Consider the following 20,004-nt stretch of genomic DNA (forward strand, 5'->3'; position numbering starts at 1 on the left):
CGCAATAACTTTCTAATTAGCCATATTAAATTAATGTACGGGGCCTATATATTTGGGCTTTCAATTACGTTGTAACCAAAATATAACCTGCAGGCAATCGTTCCAAATTAATGTTATTAGCTAGTGACCTGATTTGAATCTGAAAGGGTTAATGTGATAACAGCCATAGATGTATCTATGATAACAGCGCACCGATTGTGCCGTATAGCCTGTTAATGACGACATTCTGTCGCGACACACAAAGTGGTTAGCTAGCAAACACGTTAGCTGAAGCTTTCCGCTGAGAAGCTAGCTGCGTGACTAGCTCGCCAGCTAGCTATATTAGACGACGTTGAAAATGGCTTCTTCTATTTGGAAGGGTTTAGTCGGTATTGGTCTTTTTGCTTTGGCCCATGCAGCTTTCTCAGCGGCACAACGTGAGTATAATAAAACGCTGAAAGGGAAAAAGTCGTAGCTGCCTAGCTAACTAGTACCGGCCACACATTAACCCACACAGTGTGGCCTGTCTACGAGTGACTGCTTAAAATAAGCCGGTAGCTGGAGAACTATGTAGCTTGTTAAGTTGGCTTGGTTGCTAAGGTTATCTGATAGTGACAGTTCTGCTGTATTGTAAAATGTGCATGTACGAAGTTGGGTCGTTAGATATGTTTAGGTAGCTAGCCATACATATACTGTTTTATGTTGTCGATGTACTCGTGGTGAAAGCAGTTGATGGCAATGGAGATAATTTTGACAGTTTTCACTGTACCTAATTAACAACCCAGTTCACGTGGCTAGCCATGGTAGTTAGCTTTTACACTAGTATTTGGGTAGAAAGTCACTCATGTAGCTGGTGATGTAGCTAGCACAAACAGTGTCAATAAATGTAATTCATTTATTCCACCAGCCTGCCAATAATTCATAAAATACTTAGGAAATGTGGGTACAGCCTGGACGTAATTGCAACAGACTAAGAAGCTCGACGATAACTAGCCATATGCAAGTATGAGGTTGTTTAGCTACGTGTTCTAACTGAGTGCGCTTATATCTAATGTATGATACATGTATGTAGATGGTCAGCTGTAATTTTCTTGACCATATAAAGAAATTATGATTTTAGTTGACTGGGTGGCAGTCTATGAACTATTGCATTTTCCTTGTTCAAGTTTTGTTCAGAACATCTTATCAGCCGTTGACGTTTAATATGGGTATAATGTAGGCCTGTTTACAGTTTACAGAGTGAGGCTTTGTGGACTCGGTGATGGTTCGAGCTGTCTTGAGCTCTCTGTCGCTGACTCCGATGAAAGATTGCGCTCCAGAGCAAAATAATATTTACAGGGAAAATTTATAGGTAACTGAAACTGCAAAATATCCAGATTGCTATTCATAGGTAACCAATGTCTTTGATCTTGTAGCCATAAAAATGGTCCAAGATGACCAATGTCTTTTTGAGCATAATTTGGTAAATTGGCTAATTTTTTCATCTTACTGAGGATTTATAGGCAGTGAAAGAGCTTGATTCTTTTTTTCCTCCACCCTCACCCAGATCGATCGTACATGCGACTCACAGAGAAGGAGAATGAAACACTTCCAATAGACGTGAGTACCTACTCGTTTTTCCTGTACAAATCACATTTGAGGTGTGGAGCTGTTAGACAGAGTTGAGGTAACTGAAAGCTTTGCTATTTTCTGAAACACTATTCTGTGCAATTGTGTAATAAAATCCTTCTAGAGATGAACAATGTGTCAATAAATAACTGTCATCCAGTCATCTGTCTGTCCTGTAATAACCGGGCTTTCATTTTTTCTTTTACAGATAGTCCTGCAGACATTGTTAGCATTTATAATGACCTGTTATGGCATAGTCCACATTGCGGGAGAGTTCAAAGAAATGGATGCCTCATCAGAGCTCAAGAACAAGTAAGTGTTTATGAAACATCTCAGTCCTGTAGTATTGGCCCTACTGGCCAATGCATAAGTATGCTTGTCAGAACATCAGCACACATGACAAATTAACATCCTTCAGTGCAACCTCTGTGCACTGCAGTCTTGTATGCCTCATTTAGTTTTCAGTACATTTCCAGTGGAAATACCTTCCATCATATCATCTATCACTTGATCAGAATCAGACTTGTACCATATGTGGAAGCACAGTCTGTTACTTGGTGACTTCGAACATTACAGATTTTACCATAAATTAGTTACGTGGTCTAACTGGCCTTTTTGGATAAACTTGGCGGTTTCAGAAATGCTTTTTTGAACTGGTCCTGTTTCTTCACTGCAAATAAACCATTAATTTAATTTATAATTTGCCTCAACTTACCAACAAACCAATTATTACACAATGCACAAGTTACCAGAGTGGTGCTTGACCCTATCAGTTTAATGAGGAACTATTCTTTGTTTAGCAAAATAATCAGTTACGTCCTGTTAGTTAATGAATTATTTATTTGTTTGCTCTTTCAGCAGAAATCCTTACCTGGGGCCTATTACATACCTGACCCTTTGTATTCTGTCCATCTGAACAGCTCCATAGGTACTGGAGCAATTCAGATCCTGTAGCTTGATTAAGAGCACAACAACAACAGCTTCACTAAAGGGATTTGAACCCCCAACCCTTTGGTTATGAGGCCGCTGTCTTCATTATTGCCCCCATATTTTACCCTTTCATTAAATGGAAAAAATCACAGACTCCTAATGCTTTTTTTTTTTTTGTCTTTGGCCAGGTCATTCGACACGTTAAAGAATCATCCCTCTTTCTATGTATTCAACCACCGAGGCAGGGTGCTGTTCTGTCCCCCCGACCAGGAGCCCCCCTGTAGGTCGGGCCCAGAGTCCCTGCCCTCCAACCCCCTGAGGCTGCGCAAGCTGGAGCCCTCGCGTCACTGAGGCCGGCCTCTCTGGGGCCTTTTTCCCTCCCCTGGTTGTTTTTCTTCCTTTTTCCATGAACAGACGAGCTCATTGGTTGGAAGGGGGGAGAAAAGCTTTTAAGAAGCAAAGAAGCCCTTTTTTTTCTTCTTTTCTATTTATGATACATAATTCATTTTGCATTCAGTTTTCATCACAACAGTAACAGCATTTTTCACTCTTTGGACTGTGCCAACTCCTTTGGTTTATAGGTTGATTTACTTGTAAATAAATGCCAATGCTTGGAAGTCCTAAGGATTTTGCCTATGCAGCCACCCTTAGTTCAAACAAGTTTGCCACAGGTGCAATTTGCATCAGCAAGTAAGACTGCAAACCTTTGTCATGTCCAAAATTTCAAATGCATTGCTGCCTCTGTAAAATATTATTTTTAACTTTAGAATTATAAATTTAATGTATATGCATTCAGACATTTAAAATGCTTTCTGGAAAATAAAGACTTCACCAAAACATCAGCGCTAATAGTCGACACAAGGAAGAGCAGTAGCAGAACCCTTAATATACAATCAAACTCTTCCTGGATTTTCCTTTTACATTGTCAAACTTTGCTGCCTATTGGGTTTTAAATATTCCTGTCTGCAGCTGTTTCTGGCTGAACTGTTGCCCCCCCCCCTCTCTGTGCACTCCAATGTACACAAGGACTCGGTTTATAAACCGAGAGCCATTTTTACTCTGGTCATATTTATAGTGATCTCCCTGAGGGAAATGGAGCTGGTATAGGCCTCTTATGCAGGTTTGTTATGATAATTGTTTATACATTTGGACATGGGTTATGGTAAAGTTATTTTGCTAATTATGCTGTGAACATGGAGGTGTTGAACCTCACTTGATACATTTTCCTGGAATGATATAGTTTTCCTTTTTTATGTTATGTAAAATGCAACAGATGGGTTTGTAACTAAATAAATTTAAGCTTTATGATGACTTTTTTTGGCCTTAAAAATAATCTTTCTTTTTTTAGAATCATTTTTGTAGACATGTGTCCATCATATACTAGACTGGGCACATTTATTTACACTATGTCTGATTGTATTCACAGAAAATATCACTGTACATTTGATGAAAACCTCCCTCAATCCAATTTTAAGAACATTTCTTACCCAGTACTCCAGCAGACACATTGTGAAGGGCAGTGGTACTCCTGAACAGGATCCTTCTTGAGAAAAGGGTTGTATCTCTCAGAGTAGGGAGTTCAGCCAATTCAGGAAATTAAATTCAATGAATTCATTGAAAACCCTTCTAAGAACATTATGGTCATTTTTCAATCAAATGAACTCAATCAAGTTTTGATGGAGTTTATTTCCTGAATTGGCAGAGCTGAAGGGGAGTTGGCCCAAACCTTAATGCTGCTCCCATCACCCCAGTGATGGAGGGCCGGCACTGAGCTGGAGCACGTAATGAGCCTGTGGTGCTGGAACATCTGAGGCTTCATGAACCCCAAAAAATGAATGAGTCATCGCAGCACACCACGGACATGTTTGGAAAGCAGTGTCTTGCAGCTGGTTCACAATTAGTCAGGGACTGAGAGTACATGGTACTGCAGCTTCACTCAGTGTGGGGTAAACGGAGCCTTGCCCTGTAAGACTACTGATGAGCATGGATATCGGACATGAGCTCACGTACAACTGGTCTTCTGGTCTGGCAACTGCAGGGTCTGTAAACCTTTCACTCAAAATTTCACAAAAAACTGTGTGACCTGGTTTTGGCATGTGGCACACCTGCAAGTCACTCAACCACATTACAACATAAGACTTACTATTAATGTCTTCACATTATTGTGGGTGAAATCAAAAAAGGGAAATGTGAATCACTGGCAAGAGAACTGCCATTTTGGATTACCACTTGTTTATGTGAAATTGAGGTAGAGAACAAGCGACCGAGCATATTAGACAAATGTAACGACACCGTTGAACTCATTTCGTACCTTTCTGCTGTTTATTCATTTTTGTTTCTTTAAAAAAAATCATAAAATGTTCCATTTTATATATAACACTAAAAAATGTTCTTTATACAACTTTTTTCTCTTTTAAAATATTTCCATTTTTATGCTCTGAAAGAATACTGTCCAAAAATAACCTCTTGATTTTTGCATGTATGAACATTTAGAAAGTAGTATACATCTTTTTCTTTTAAAAATAAAACCCAAAGAAAAGATAAACAGAAGAAGCAGGTAGCTTTGCATCTGTCGATTTGTTGAATGGATTGTTTGCAGGCGTCCAATCAGGAACAGGTGCCCGATGACACGGGCTGCAGAGATTCTAAATGACCCCACAAAATTTGACCAATTAGGGGATGCTGTGAGCTGCAAGTGAGACAAAGGTGAGCGGGTTGGACTCTCTGACAACCTGCACAGATTTCTCAGGTGACAGATTGGCTGTACATACCTTTTACCATTAGTTTTACCCTTAACTGAGTTGGGAAGGGAAGAGAATAATGTTCATAAAAATGGTGCTGTGATACTATTGCTTTTAAGCATGCCTGAACTGTTGCAAATATGATTTAGAGTGGGGGTGTCAAAACTCCAGTCATGGAGTGCCACTGGTTCTTCTCAATTAGCAGCCAGTCACAGCCTTGGAAAAGGATTGTGTGAAATCTTCAGCCAATCAATGGCTTGAATGAATCACTCTTAAGTGCTGAAACACACCGAAAACCAACAGACACCGGTTTTTGGTAGATGTTGATTGAGAGGAACGTCTTGTCACGTTTGTTGTCCAGAAGGGCCAACCGACACCACACTTCACTCCCAAAGGACATGGAGACAGATATCAATAAATGAAAACATAATAAAAAATTACACCACACTTTTAAAAAACTGAGGTAGATAAGATTCCCGGGCCCCGTCGTCTGTGTGTTTGTGAGGCCCTCCTACCTGCAAACATATTGACCTGTTTTCCCCTCTCCCTTTAATATGTAATATGTCAGTGCCTTCCCCCTTAAGGACGGGAAAGAGGAGAATGAAAACTCAGCTGTGTGCAGCAGGGATCTCAAACTCCAGTCTTAGAGGGCCAGCAGTATCTGCTCTCAGGATGTTGTGGCTCCTTTTCACTGACTTAAATTCAGCATTTAAGCTCTGAAATGCTCATAAAACCAGCAGTCACTGCACCTCCCTCAGACACTGGCGTTTGAGATCCCTGCTGTTGAGGCTGCTAGCTTGTATAGGTCCCATTGCTCTGTATCGTCCAATAGGAGCTCTCCAGCTGAGCTCCCCCAGCCTCCAGCCCTCCGGTCACACATTTCTGAGTAAATGTCTGTCTTTCAGGTACTTGCTGGGTTGGGTCTCGCTCCTTCTCCTCTATTGCTGACCCGTTCGTTAGGAAGGTACCGTAAGACACGCCCAGCGTGGGGTTCGGGGTGCAGGCTGAAGACCGGGCCCTGGGTCCGGCAGCCTCCCGGCAGACTGCGCCCATTACAGCGAGGGGCTTCAGCGGGAGCACGCGCACGGACGCCGGGACGGCTGGACAGACGGACGGGCGGGGGCGGAGTTTGTCACCGCGGGGAAGGCTCAGGTGCTTCCCTTCCACCTCCTCTTCCTCGTCCGTGTGCGAGGGGACCCTGAGAGTCCGGGCTGCTGCTGGCTACCAGGTGGGGAGTGTGAGAGTGGAGTCTCTCTCTCCCTCTCCCCTCTCCCTCCTCCTCCTCTCTCCCTACCTCTACTCTCTCCCTCACTCTCCTTTCTCCCACCCTCTCCTCTCTCTCTCTCTTTCTCTCTCTCCTCTCTCTCTCTTTCTCTCTCTCTCTCTCCTCTCCTCTCTCCCTCTCTCTCCTCTCCACCATGTGTGCAGCCCCAGGTCTCTCCCCCTCTCAGGCTCCGTGTCTCAGCCTCAGCGTTGCTCCAGCCCTATCTGCTGTGGATGCTGTTCAGACCAGCAGACAGCAGCTGCTTCTCCTCCATCTCCTCCATGGCCAGCTCCAGCTGCTGGATCAGAACCCGCTTCTTAAACCTGAGAGAAGGAGAGAGAGTGAGAGAGAGAGAGAGAGAGAGAGGAAATTGCAATTGAAAAAGGCAGACACCGGAATACATGGTTACCAAAAGAACAACGTATATGTGGTCACTGTAAGACAGGAGAGGTGGAAACAGAGATGCACTTTCTCCTACATTGTGAAAAATATTCAGAAATTAGGACACATTATTTCAACAAATTCTCTATAATTATAAAGGACTTCCTTTCCCAAACAAAAGAGGAAAAAATGCAAATCCTGCTAGGAGAAAGGCCAACGGCTCCACTAGCAGCAAAGTACATCTCGGCCTGCCATAATCTGAGGGACACTGGTTGACCACGACAAATATATTTATTTTAATTATTTATTAATTTCTATCCCTTTTTCTTCTACATTATTATTATTATTACTATTATAATCACAATTATTATTATTTTTTATTGTTATTGTTGTTGTTGTATAGCCTACTCGTTATGGCCATTGCCACACTGTTGATTGCATTGTTGTTTGTATTTAATTTTTCCTATTCCTGTTTCTATGTGTACGCTTTGGCAATAAGTACAAGTGTATTTCATGCCAATAAAGCATTTTGAATTTGAATTTGAATTTGAGAGAGAGAGTGAGAAATGTTTACTTCCATATAGTAGTAATTGCGTAAATGCTCCTAGGCGTGTTGGCCTGGGCAGTGTGGCGGTGGGCATACCTGGCTGCCTCCTTGATGGCGTGATGGATGATGTATCTCTGCACGTCCAGAGGTCCCTTCACTTCCTCCAGCAGCCTTATTATTGCCTCAAAATCTGTCAAGTCAGAGTGCGAATTCTGAGTACCAGTCACAACTTTTATACTAAATTTGACAAAGTCCAGCTGATCTAGACACACTGCTTCCCCTCAGGTACTCACTGCGGCCTGGCTTCCGGACCTCCTTAATGATTCGAGCGCGCAGCTCTGCGTTGTTGCCCTCCAGGGGAAGCACGATGACCATCCTGGTAACGGCCGGGTCTGCGCCAGCGTCGTCCATCGCCCCCTGCAGGCCGGGAGGACTCAGCTCCTCGCAGTTCCCCGGCCGGCTCAGAGGCCTCACATCGAGGCCGTCCTCCTCCATCCTGTCCTCCAGCCCCGCCCCGTCCTCCCCGCCTTCGCCCACCGCCAATCCAGGCCTGTCCTCCAGGGGGAGCCCTGTCCCAACTTCGTCCGGTCCTCCGGGCCAGCCGTCTGCTGCCTCTCCAGCCTGCATCCGCTCCCCTTTACTCTCCACCCCCGACACGCTGTTCCCCTCCACTCCTGTAGGGGGAGATACCACAAACATCAACAAAGGGAAAAAAAGCTCTATCAACATATTAGCCAAACACAGTTGCAACACATTCAAAAAGCAACAAATAGACAAATACAGTTACCATTTCTTTGTGGTTTGGATGGGACAAAAAACTAGGAACATCTCTGAATATTCCTGGTGCAGAGTTGCCTACTCCTGATCTAAAATGTTGGTCAGTGACATCTGAAGGATTCTTACACAGAAGGTGATGTGTTTAACCACACAGTGATGCAGCTTTAGTCCTCCTGTTCAGACTCCACTATCGCACCTCAGAGACTGAAACCTGTTCCCCCCAGAGTCGCTGCGGGCACCGCCATGGCAGCCTCACCTTTGTGCAGCGGGATGGGCTTTATAAGGCTGTGCTGCGCCAGGGCCCCCGAGGGCCCCTTCCCCACCACGTGGTTGGTGATGATGGGCGGAGTCTGCGGCCGGCGCAGCAACGGGGACATGCTCCGCCTCCTCTTCAGCGTGGCCCCCGAGTTCGGGTCCCCCGCACCCCCTCGTTTCTTGTTCTGGGGGCCCGTCACAAACTCGTCCGCTTCGTCGATCATCATTCCCTGAGTAAGGAAAGGCAGGAGAGGGACAGAGAGGGGGGGAGACAGAGAGACAGAGAGGCGCAATATTACATTTACAGGACAAATTAATGCTTTCAAGAAGGTGTGAATTAAATTACTCTACATCAGGTCCAGTTTAAGACTAACTAATCCAGTTGAGCTTTTTTAAAAGCTGCTTATTAAAATATTTTGACCATGCATTAACCTTATTGAGATATTAATGCTTTCCTTGTTAACATACATGCCCAATTATAAAAGAAAGATCAACGGATTTCCATCGCTTAATTTACTCTAAATTTAAATTCTAGTCACATTTGGGTTCCCTACACCGGCCCATAGTGATGTTTGCTGGACCAGTATTTAGAAAGATCTTTTAAAATCTAAACGCCAGAGAGAGGAAATGCTTGGCGGTGTGCACGCGCGCGAGGGTGCACCTTCTTGTCCTGTTTGAAGGGGTTCCCGAAGGTGTGCAGGCGTTTGGGCTGGTCCGGGTCGATCTCCCGCAGGGGGGACGGCATCATCTTCAGGTACTCCTGGTAGTTCCCCATCTGACCCACCGGGATGCTGTGCAGGTAGTCTGTGAACCGGAGAACTCCACGTCTGAGACACCATTTCATTTCAGGGAATGAACCCATATTCAATTCATCAATTTAAAGAGGCTGCATGGATCTCAGGGGAGTAGTATAGCAGCTAGGCTAGGAACTCAGAGGTTGTTGGGTCAGTTCCCAGACAGATTGGTGCCATTGTACCTTTGAGCTAAGAGCTTAATTAGAATTTCTTCAGTATGAATGGACTGTATGTAAACAAAATGTAAGCTGTGTAAATTGCTTTGGATAAGAGCATCTACTATTGGCCCGAATAAGGATTTGAGAACTACGACATGTTCTATCTTGTCAGTCTATACGTATGATTAATGTTTGTGAAAACTGGGTTGACCAATTTTCACAAACATCAGAGCTGCGTGCGTGGATCAGTACCTTCGTCCTGCCCGCGGATGAGCTTCTGTGTGGTACGCAGGAGGTTGGAGCGCATGCGCGTCAGCTGATCCAGAAGGTTCCGCCGGGGAATGTCGAAGGCATTCCGGTAGGCTTGCGGCTTTACGTCCTGGATGGGAGGGACGGAGGGAAATCAGTGATCGGTTTCTGAAACATCCATGAAAAATCTTCACACAGCTCTGCCCTTATACAGACACTTACCCCATATGCATGCTCAAGCTCTATCATTCAAATTCTATCTCTCCCTTCTTTCCTCTAAAATATTCCTCTTCAGATTTCAGACCAGTTGGGCCCCTTGTGACTCGCACACATGCATGGGCCACTGCAGCTGAATCATGTGCACTTCTCCAATGCACTTCCCCATGCGCACATGACCATTTGACTCTATTCAGTCCACGCAGTACTGCAGGAGAGAGCTAGCGCCAATGCAAGGAGAGCATCTCCCATGGACAAGCACACGGTTTGAGGTTGAGAATGTGGCTCCACTATGTCCTACGGTGTGACCCTGACACCATTCAGCTTAAAATGGGGCCCCACGACCCTTGCAGACACCGCCATGGTACCTTGTTGAGCAGCGCGATCTGGAACCCGGCGAACTCCTTGAGGTTGACGTCGGCGAGGCGCAGGGGCGTCTCCCCGGTGATGCCCTGCAGCAGCTGTTTGAAGTCGCAGCGGAGGGCCAGAGATGGGCCGCTGGAGTGGTTCTTCACCTTTAACCCCGTCTCCTGGGGGGGCTTCTTCCCCACCGACACGATCAGCCGGTCCGACTCCATCTTCGCCTGAGGAGCAACCGGGTCAGACTTCATGCACTGACTTTTTCTGTTGCTTTTTTGTGCTTTTAACACGTGTCATTTTTACTTGATCATTTTGACAGTATACTTCAATTACATTTCCACTTCACTTTACTTTCGGCTGAATGCTCTCATGTGAAACATGCTCCAATATGAAATGTATAATAATAAAAGTATTGTTATTATTATTGCCATTATTATTAGTAAAATTCAGGCGAGCCTGCAGAGGGAGGGGGCCCACCTGCTGACTCAGCTTCTTTAGGTAGGAAATGACGCTGTAGCTCAGGCCACAGTCCATGTTGTCCGAGATCAGATTGGGCGCTCCCATCATCCTCAGCGCCTTCTTCAGAGGCTGCGGAGAGAAACAGAGCATCTTTCAACCGGAGAGTCACACGACGCGTTCGCACGGCGAACGCACAGGCTGGCGCGCCGATGTTAGGGAGGGCGGACACATTCACAACCGCAGTACATTGGGCTGTTTAACAGATGCCCTCATCCGAGGAGACACTCACTGGATGTAAATACAGCTAACAAGGATCAAAGAGCAGCACTTCAGCTGAAAAAGAAATTGAGGTCACAGACAAACCTAAGTCAATAGCTTTCTTTTATTGTTGTTGCTAGTAGTCCACAGAGTCGAGCTCTAGTGTTTAGCAGAGACAACGAAGCCTGCTGCCCTGAATTTTACTGAGGGGCACTGGGGTAGGTATCCAGTCTCAGAACCTCGACTGGATAATAATGCATTTTTAAGTGCATACACACAGCTATTCAAGAAAGCAGCCCTTCTCCTTCCCCTTAGAAATAGGGTTATGTTCAGTTTATAGTATGTGAGTATATGTATGTAAATGTGCCTTCATACTCTTCCTATCTCTCTGTTTTATATCCTTAACTATTTGCTTCTGTGCCTTTTACCCCACACACTGGATTAGCTGACTAACAGTTTTCAAACTGTGGAGTTTCAATAAAAACATCTCTACACTTGGGGCCTGTTTTATTATGACCGTTAGCACAAGGAAAACTTTTTAGCATAGGCAAAACCAATAACATAACTAATAATTGGTCATCGTATTTGTTTTGCACCGATCACTGGTTATGCTATTAGTTTTGTGTGTGCTAAAAGGTTTTGCACATGCTAAGTAAATCAGGCCCTTGATGGAAAATGTATTTTCCTGTGTAACATAACAAATGCATTAAAAAAAAAAAAAGTACCAGCAGGAAGTAGGGAGGCATTGACTTCAGGTAGATCTCAAAGGCTTGCCGCCACTTGAGGTTTGGCTTCAGTTTGTGCACTTTGAACAGGTCGTCTGCAAGGACAGAACAGGATTGGGGACATGTCAGGAACCAAAGACTGCTGAGCAAGGAAAGATTACCAATGGGCAAAAAAAAAAAACATAACGAAGCATGCAGTTACAGTCTAAAGCCAACACTCAAGATGAGTCAACAATTTTCAACTTGGTGGCAACTGCCCAGATTCTTTTAAGAGCTCAATTAAAAAATGGCGGTGCTTTGACTACGTGCACCTTGGCGACATCAATTCCATCAGAGAGGAGCACCCTTCAGCTCTCCCACAATCCACCTCCGTGGCAAGATATGCAAAAGCAAACGAGCCAACTGAAGTGACACACGCGGATCACACGCATACCTAGGAGTGGTAACAGGACCGGGTAGTTGTAAGGCATGACGAAGAGGTTAACGCAGGTGAGGGCGGTGCTGGCCTTCAGGTAGCCGAAGGGCTGGCCAAGGTCGTTGTGCTTCCCGCTGCTGTTCACAAATACCTGGATGACAGGACAAATCTCTGAATAAATTACCCCTCATACAGTGGAAAAAGTGTGTGTATAAACTCTGTCCCTCTTACAGTGTAATAACATTACATTACATTACAGGCATTTAGCAGACACTCTTATCCAGACAGCTGGATATATACAGAAGCAATGCAGGTTAAGTACCTTGCTCAAAGGTACAACGACAGTGTCCTACCCAGGAGTCGAACCTGCGACATTTAGGTTACAAGACCAGTTCCTTACCCATTACACTACACTGCCGCCCCTGTGCGTGCATAAACTGTATTCCCTGCACGGCAGAGGGCTGAGGCTCAGGGGCTCTTCCGGGACCCCGTCTCTCTCTCCCAGCCCTCTGAGACTCCCTCACTGAGCAGACGGGATCATAACCGTTAAGCGGATCTTTTATATTTCTCCCAGCGGGAGCCCTTTGCAGGAGCACAAACACCGTTCGTCTCTGCCAGCTCTGCGGCTGGTGAAGGTTGTCAGAAACAATAACAACAGGTCTGGTTCATCTGAGGGTGACTGGCTGAAAGCAGATGACTGGGACGCCATTGTTTTAACTGTCATGTTGATGATTGCTTTGTCATTCTTTAACTGGCACGGGATCAATGGCAGGTGATTGGTTAAGGTGGCGGTATGGCCTCATAGTTTTGGATACGTACTTACAGCCAGTAGGCTGTGTTTTACAATACCTAGTGGTCCACTTGCTTTACAATACTGCAGTGGCACCATTACTTTGGGGACTCTTAAAATAGCCCAATCAGACACAATGCCTTATTATAAAACTTTATACTACAATCTGCTTCCAACTCAGGGGACAACCTTCGCATTCCTTCGCAACACATTCTGATGAGGCACCTGTGCTGTAAAAGGTTTCAAAAACCAATCATGTATCTGCAGCTAAAAATAATACGATGTGAACAAAAATGACAAAAAATAGCAGTACACCAAAGGTTAAGCAGCTGTGTTGAGATACTGCATCTCACACAATGACACTAGATGTTTCCTAACACTTTGGACTTCTGCAAGTGAAGCTCTAGGGGTGTTTAAGGTGGGCTGTATCAGCGGTCTGTGGTTATAAAGCAGAACCTCCATCCTGTTTTTAAGAGACATTCTCTCCCGCTTCCCTTTTCTACAAAAATATCACATAACGATACTGCTGCTGTACGGTGGCTAACTGCTCAAACAGCCCTTCTGTAACTACTTTTGTTTCCAGCCCTGAAAAATATTAGAAGAGGCTAATTTTGTATTACTTCATATTACTTCACTTGTTATAAACCTTAAAAAATGTTTTTCTAACCTTTTTAAGCTCTTACTACTTTTTATGAATCTACCATTGAGACATTTTACTGAGATATTTCTGAAGTGTGTTTCTCACCTTATGGAAAGCGGTTTACCCATCAGTCATTGATTAACTGTCATTAATTCCCCAGGAGGCATCCGGTGAATTGAACGGACCAATTGGTTGCTATTGGCAAACTGACAATAGGTCACCAGGATGTAATTCATTAACTGACCATCAGAGCACGAGGATGTCACTGGCTAACCATTACATCACTGGGGTGCCATCACCTTTATTTTCAATAGAGGGGGTGAGCATGAGCCCATTTAACATGGGCTCCTACACCAGGTACCCACTTAAAAAGCTGCACGGTGGACCCTACCTGCCAGCACATGTGCGGGGACTTCCTCTCCAGGACGTACTGCGTGAGGGGGGAGGGCTCCAGCTCGTACTTGTCAAACGGCAGTTTGTCGATCACCATGGGCTCGCAGTCCACACAGGAGAACCGAACCACGGGATGGGCTGAGCGTGGGGGCTGGGGGGAGGAGGGGAGGGGGGGCGGGGGTCATGCAATGATTATTCCAGGACAGCCATCACTGCCCCCTGGATGTAGGAGCCACTATTTTTCCGCTGTCAGACAAAACATACAAAGTTCAACCTCATGGAAGCAGCTGAGGAAGCAAAAGAGTTAGGTTGGCTTCGTTCCGAAACTGGCAGAATGTCACGGCAGACAGCTGTCGCCCCCTTGTGGATCTACATATTTTTGGATACCGAATTCCTGAAGGAGCTTGTGCAAGGACGGCCAGAACACCTTTCTAAAAGTGAGAAAAGTGGTCCGGTATGATCTGAGGCAAACTTCTCTTTCTGACACATCACATTCACTTCCTGTCCTGCATGCTGATGTCACCGCGGGTGCGCCAATCACCCTGCATGGGTCTGCCAAGGCAGACTATCGCCGTTCAGCTATCACTGAGGCAAGATACTGCAGTGCTGATGACTACTGAGTCATTGTGCTTACGGATGCTTTAAAACCAACAACAGAAAAATGATTTTCGAAAAAGCGGGGGGGGGGAAGAGCTTAGATCTGCAGAAAGCAAACCTGCTTTTTAGTGCCAAATGTCTCTCTATCACAGGGAGAGAGAGAGGGGGCGAGAGCGAGAGAGAGGCTTTGCTTTAAATTTGTCAAAGCCTTGAAGATTATTCTACACAGCAACATGCACCAAACTGTCCTGTGTGGAAAACTGTCGAGAGATTTGAACAACGGACAGTTCTAGGAACAGTTAACTACACTCCTTTAACTCCTAGTCCTCAGTGCCAGCTTTCCACGGAGCCTCAACAGTGCATGTGGCCTGAATGACGAAACCCACTTCAGCATAAGCGCTCACCTGCTGAGCAGAGGGGTGCTTCTGCTTCTTTTTTTTTTTTTTTTTACTTTAAAACCCCTTTCAGAAGAAATAATGGGACTCCGTTTGAAGCGAAAGGCAAAGCGAGGCCCTTTGTGAGAGATGTCCCCGCAGTCACACGGCGAAAGCTCTCACTGCATGACATCATCGTTCGCCCGCACGCGCGGGGACCTCTCTCATCCGCGGGTGGTCACCTCGCTGCCCGACAGATTTAATCTCGCGGCATGGAGCTACATTACGGTTCCTCCCAGGCAACGAGCGTACGTTTCAGCTGACCGCTAACATCGCAGGTAAATCAACCGCACAGCTGCCTCACTGATAAGCATTTCAGCAGCACAGACGCCCTTCCCTCGCCTCTTACAATCCTGAGCTCGGCAAGCTCACAGCAAGCTGCTGCTTATTTACACTGGCACCTGTAATCCTCCCTATTACAATACAATACAATGCAATACAATACAATGCAATATAATATAATACAACAATACACTGAACCTTTCTTTGTCCCCCAAGAGGCATACGTGGCTAGATGGCAGTATTATGAGACAAACAACAGACATTATTGAAACCACGATACACGATACAATACATAACCTGAACACACACAACACACTTTACAAGACCAAAAAAAGAGGGAATCTTTGAGTGCAGCTATGATCGCAGCAGCTAGTTTAAGCTGGATATGTTCACTGGTATGCAGCCTGAGTGTTCTGTGTGGTGAATATTGTGGGTTTTTTTATCTCAGTGCTGTACCTGCCTGTGTCTGCAGCTCGTGTCCTCTAAAGCAGCCCACAGGTTGAGCTCATCTGCGCAGTAGTCTATACACAGACCCACTTTGTGACACAGCGGCATTCACTTCTGCCCTTGGGAGAGCCGCAGTGCGCTTGGCTTATGTTTGCAACTCCATTCAGCTTCCAATTCAGGCCCAAAAAAAATCTGAAAAGCCGGGTTAATCATGTGATCGACCGCTAAATTCATCAATGAAGAGGAAGAAGAAGAAAAACCAACACACTGTGCAGCTCTCCGGGGCAAAACCACAGGGATTTAATAGCAGGTTTATAGAGGTGCCGTACTGTGGTCTTGTCACTTGAGGGCGACAGAGAGCACCAAGCTAAGAGAAGAGCAGCCAGTGCTGAAGCTGAAGATGGCAATGCCAATGCCTCCCTCAGCTGGCACGCATCGCCAATGGCCCGAGGCCAGCCAATCAGAGCCTGGCTCCGAGGGCCCCAGTGAAAGCAGAGCGTGTGGGAGTGGGGCTAGTTGTGTTCCTGAGGCTGGCAGCGAGGGGGGAGACCAGGCCTCCAGGGGCTCCTGCAGAGGTTTACTCCTCTGCGGATCACCCAGAACAGGAGAGCCAAGCGGCGCAACGCAGGAGCCACTGCGAGCCACAGGGCCAGCGGCCAGCAGGAGAACAGCCCCAGTCTAGCAACGCTTAGGGAGAGCGAAATGACTCCATACTCTGGTTAGTTTTTCGACATTCCCTTTTTTTTTAAATATAATTTTGTTTGTTTTCCATAATACACATTTACATGTACTATGCACCCACAACACTGCCAGGTTTCACCTTAAAAAGACAGAAAGCTTTAAGCCAGTGAGAAACAACAGAGGTCAATGTGGTTTCCCGTTACAAAATGCAGCAGTGCAGAACAGTCGTTAGAGATGTGGGCTTGTTACTCAGGTTAAACACACCGCAGCCCTAATAACATAACATAACATAACATAACAAGCCATTTAGCACAAAACAATGCATGTAATTTACCTACCACTAAAGTGTACCTAGTACTTGGTTTAACTACAAACTAGATAGCATCTGGCACCGTATCAAGCCTGGTCTTCAAAACCCCCAGAGATTCTGCCTCTACTACATGACGTGACAAGCAGTGTACCTGGCCAGCAGCTTCGCCTGTACTGCAGTCTGACACCACTGCCTTATCAAGGTGGAGGTCAATTACATTTCTATTCAGTCAATTTAGGAAATGAACGGCGATTCGATCCATGTACTGTAAAAAAAAAAAAAAGCCCACAATATTCAACATGGATTTGTCGATTGATGAATTTAGACTAATAACCTGAACCGACCGACTGTAACTGGAACCGCCTGGATTCTAACAAAGCCCAGCCGCAGAACGAACACGCCTGGATCAGACTCACCAGAGTGGGGGAGTTCTGGTCGGGCCAGAAGGATTCTGGGACGGGCCAGTGGCCCACGGGCACCCCGGTCTTGGGGTTGGGCCGCACGTAGATGAGCTTGTGGCAGCTGTGCCAGGCCTGGGGGCCGAAGGGGGGCGCGGGCCGAGCCGGGTCCGCCAGGCCGTCTGCGGAGCCAGAGCGCACGGAGCGGGTGAGCCGCCAACACCATGGAAACCACCGCAGGGTCCGTGACCCCGCCCACTCAGCACCACGCATTACAGAAACTCCACAGACCAGCAGGCCATAGCATCACTGTTACTCAGGTTTACTGGGGCCAAACTGGTCACTGATTTTAGAGTAAAAACAAAAACATGCAGATCCTATGGTTCACCACCATTAGCAGGACTATAAACCCCTCCTATAGACCCACCAGTTCAGTAGCATGGCACTGTAGAGCCCTGGGGTGGCTGGTCCTTGTTTTCATTTTAAAATCTACAGGCTATTTGGACCAAAGAAACCTCTGTGTAATCACCAACACTGGCACTAATTGAAAGAGAAGCTTCCTGTCATTAGCTGACCATTTGGTTACCCTGCAGAATTTGCGATAACTGAATAAATTTGGAGTAACTGCAACAGGAAACGGTCTTTCCCTCACTGACGTTACATTGTGAGTGACGTCTCCCGCTTTGGGCCTACCTTCGCCCACCAGAGGCGGATCAGGCCCCGTTTTCTCAAAGTTAATGACCACGCCGCTCAGAACCTTCTGCACCAGAGACTCCAGACACTGATTCAGCATCCTCTGGGTGCGCACACAATAGGACCGGCCTGGAAGAGAGAGTCAGAGAGAGAGACAGGACACTAATTACTACTTTACTATCTTACTTGAACTCTAATTGTAAATGTAATATTTTACTTACAACTTGTCTTGTATGTTTCTTGTTTGCTTTGGCAATATGTACTATATGTATTCCATGACAATAAAGCATGCTGAATTGAAGTGAAATTGAATTGAGAAGACACAGAGGTCTCACGCAGACACACACACACACACACACACAAGGCATTGAAGAATATACAGAGCTCCCCCTTCCGTTTGGTCACATGACTGACCCATCAGAGAACAGCTCACGGCCCACGGCCCCTGTCCCCGCCCAGGGCTGAGTTTGCATTATGGGCCAGGGGTCGTGCACCACGGTTACAGGCCGTCGTTAGGGGCCGCGGGTGACGAGGCGCGGTTGCCGGGCTACGGCGCGGGGCGGTACCTCCGGTGACCTCACACATCTGGGTGATGGCCGACTCGTCGGTGGGCACGCTGCCCAGCTGCTCGCTGTCCAGCGCGGCCGCGCCCGGGAGGCGCAGCACCAGGGCGAACAGGCGCTGGTCCCAGCGGAACGGCTCCTTGGTCAGCTCGCTGCCCGGCAGGGGCGAGTTCAGCGGGAGGTGCAGCTGCTCGGGGGAGGCGTAGGAGGAGGAGGGGGTGGAGGAGGAGGAGGAAGAGGTGAAGGAGGAGGAGGAAGAGGTGGAGGAGGGGGAGGCGGAGGAGGTCAGAAAAAACATATTCCTAATCGTGTCAGCAGGTGCTGTTAACACATTACAAGGCTTGTGGTCTCTTTTATTGCACCATATACACGAGATAATGAGACTGATAATGATACTGTTTTAGTGAAGTAAAAGCTACAGTAGCCTGTGGGGCCTGGCCACCTCAGCATTCTCACCTATGGTCCAGTCTGTTCATTATCATTATCTATTATCCACCCATTATCCTCAGTCCATTACCCCACTTCATTAAACAGCGGAGATTAAATGTGTAAAGGGGAGATTCTGGAGCGTTTCAGTGGCTGACTCCACAGTGCTGCCCGTGTGAATGCAGCTCTGAGGACCCATCTCTCACCTCATCGGGCACGCCGGACGTGTGCGTCAGCTTGTTGCCGTCGGTGATGGTGATGATCACAGAGGGCTCCAGGAAGAAGGGGTTCCGGCCCTGAGGAGAGAGAGAGAGAGAGAGAGAGAGAGAGTGAGATTGAGGGGGAGAGAGATAAAGATCAACAGAAATAGAGATGGATGGAGACAGAACGGGGGAGAGAGAGACAGAAGGAAAGTGGGATCAAGAGATAGAGAGGGAGATTGATGGAGGGAGAGAACGAGGGAGAGAGAAATGGAAGGAGCGCAGTACCTGTCCGTAGTTGTCGATCCCGGAGACGAGGCGGTTGAGGTTGAGCAGGTCGAAGGCGGCGCGGAGGGCGTGGCCCAGCGTGGTCAGGCCCGAGGCCTGCAGGTTCTTCAGCTCGCTCATGAAGGTGGCGTGGTTCTCCTTCCAGCCCGCCTGCAATACAGGGACAGGGAGAGAGAGCTTTACACCACGCTGTACCTTACACATCACTGTAACAGAGCACATTACTGCAACACAGCGCATTACACCTCACTGTGACAGAGCACATTACACATCACTGTAACAGAGCACATTACTGCAACACAGCGCATTACAACTCACTGTGACAGAGCACATTACTGCAACACAGCGCATTACACCTCACTGTAACAGAGCACATTACTGCAACACAGCGCATTACACCTCACTGTAACAGAGCACATTACACCTCTCTGTCACAGAGCACATTACTGCAACACAGCGCATTACACATCACTGTGACAGAGCACATTACTGCAACACAGCACATTACACCTCTCTGTGACAGAGCACGTTACACCTCTCTGTGACAGAGCACATTACACATCACTGTGACAGAGCACATTACTGCAACACAACACATTACACATCACTGTAACAGAGCACATTACACCTCTCTGTGACAGAGCACGTTACACCTCTCTGTGACAGAGCACATTACTGCAACACAACACATTACACATCACTGTAAGAGAGCACGTTACACCTCTCTGTAACAGAGCACATTACCG

At 46.5% G+C, this 20,004-nt stretch overlaps 2 protein-coding genes across 2 annotated transcripts in view; one reads left to right on the forward strand and one right to left on the reverse strand.

Annotated features, from left to right (window-relative positions):
• The first annotated feature begins 179 nt into the window (after window positions 1-179).
• Window positions 180-3,828, forward strand: LOC135250195 (ER membrane protein complex subunit 5-like). The gene is made up of 4 exons (XM_064326248.1): window positions 180-416; window positions 1,526-1,578; window positions 1,796-1,899; window positions 2,706-3,828. Exons 1-4 carry the CDS (start codon window positions 338-340, stop codon window positions 2,866-2,868), a joined length of 399 nt encoding a protein of 132 aa, XP_064182318.1. The 5' UTR covers window positions 180-337; the 3' UTR covers window positions 2,869-3,828.
• A 989-nt stretch (window positions 3,829-4,817) lies between these two features.
• The window catches only part of LOC135250191 (integrator complex subunit 6-like), a 22,335-nt gene continuing 7,148 nt past the window's right edge, over window positions 4,818-20,004 (reverse strand). The window contains exons 3-18 of the mRNA XM_064326243.1: window positions 19,259-19,408; window positions 18,977-19,066; window positions 18,348-18,531; window positions 17,782-17,910; window positions 17,107-17,270; window positions 13,938-14,090; window positions 12,135-12,267; window positions 11,702-11,796; window positions 10,737-10,847; window positions 10,268-10,483; window positions 9,687-9,813; window positions 9,144-9,286; window positions 8,484-8,712; window positions 7,744-8,124; window positions 7,547-7,640; window positions 4,818-6,845 (exon numbers count right to left, since the gene is read on the reverse strand). Of these exons, the coding sequence (XP_064182313.1) occupies window positions 6,743-6,845; window positions 7,547-7,640; window positions 7,744-8,124; window positions 8,484-8,712; window positions 9,144-9,286; window positions 9,687-9,813; window positions 10,268-10,483; window positions 10,737-10,847; window positions 11,702-11,796; window positions 12,135-12,267; window positions 13,938-14,090; window positions 17,107-17,270; window positions 17,782-17,910; window positions 18,348-18,531; window positions 18,977-19,066; window positions 19,259-19,408 (2,502 nt within the window). The 3' untranslated portion in view covers window positions 4,818-6,742. The remainder of the gene's footprint in view (window positions 6,846-7,546; window positions 7,641-7,743; window positions 8,125-8,483; window positions 8,713-9,143; window positions 9,287-9,686; window positions 9,814-10,267; window positions 10,484-10,736; window positions 10,848-11,701; window positions 11,797-12,134; window positions 12,268-13,937; window positions 14,091-17,106; window positions 17,271-17,781; window positions 17,911-18,347; window positions 18,532-18,976; window positions 19,067-19,258; window positions 19,409-20,004) is intronic.

This window comes from Anguilla rostrata, chromosome 3, assembly GCF_018555375.3.
Source record: "Anguilla rostrata isolate EN2019 chromosome 3, ASM1855537v3, whole genome shotgun sequence".
Classification (NCBI taxonomy): Eukaryota; Metazoa; Chordata; class Actinopteri; order Anguilliformes; family Anguillidae; genus Anguilla; species Anguilla rostrata.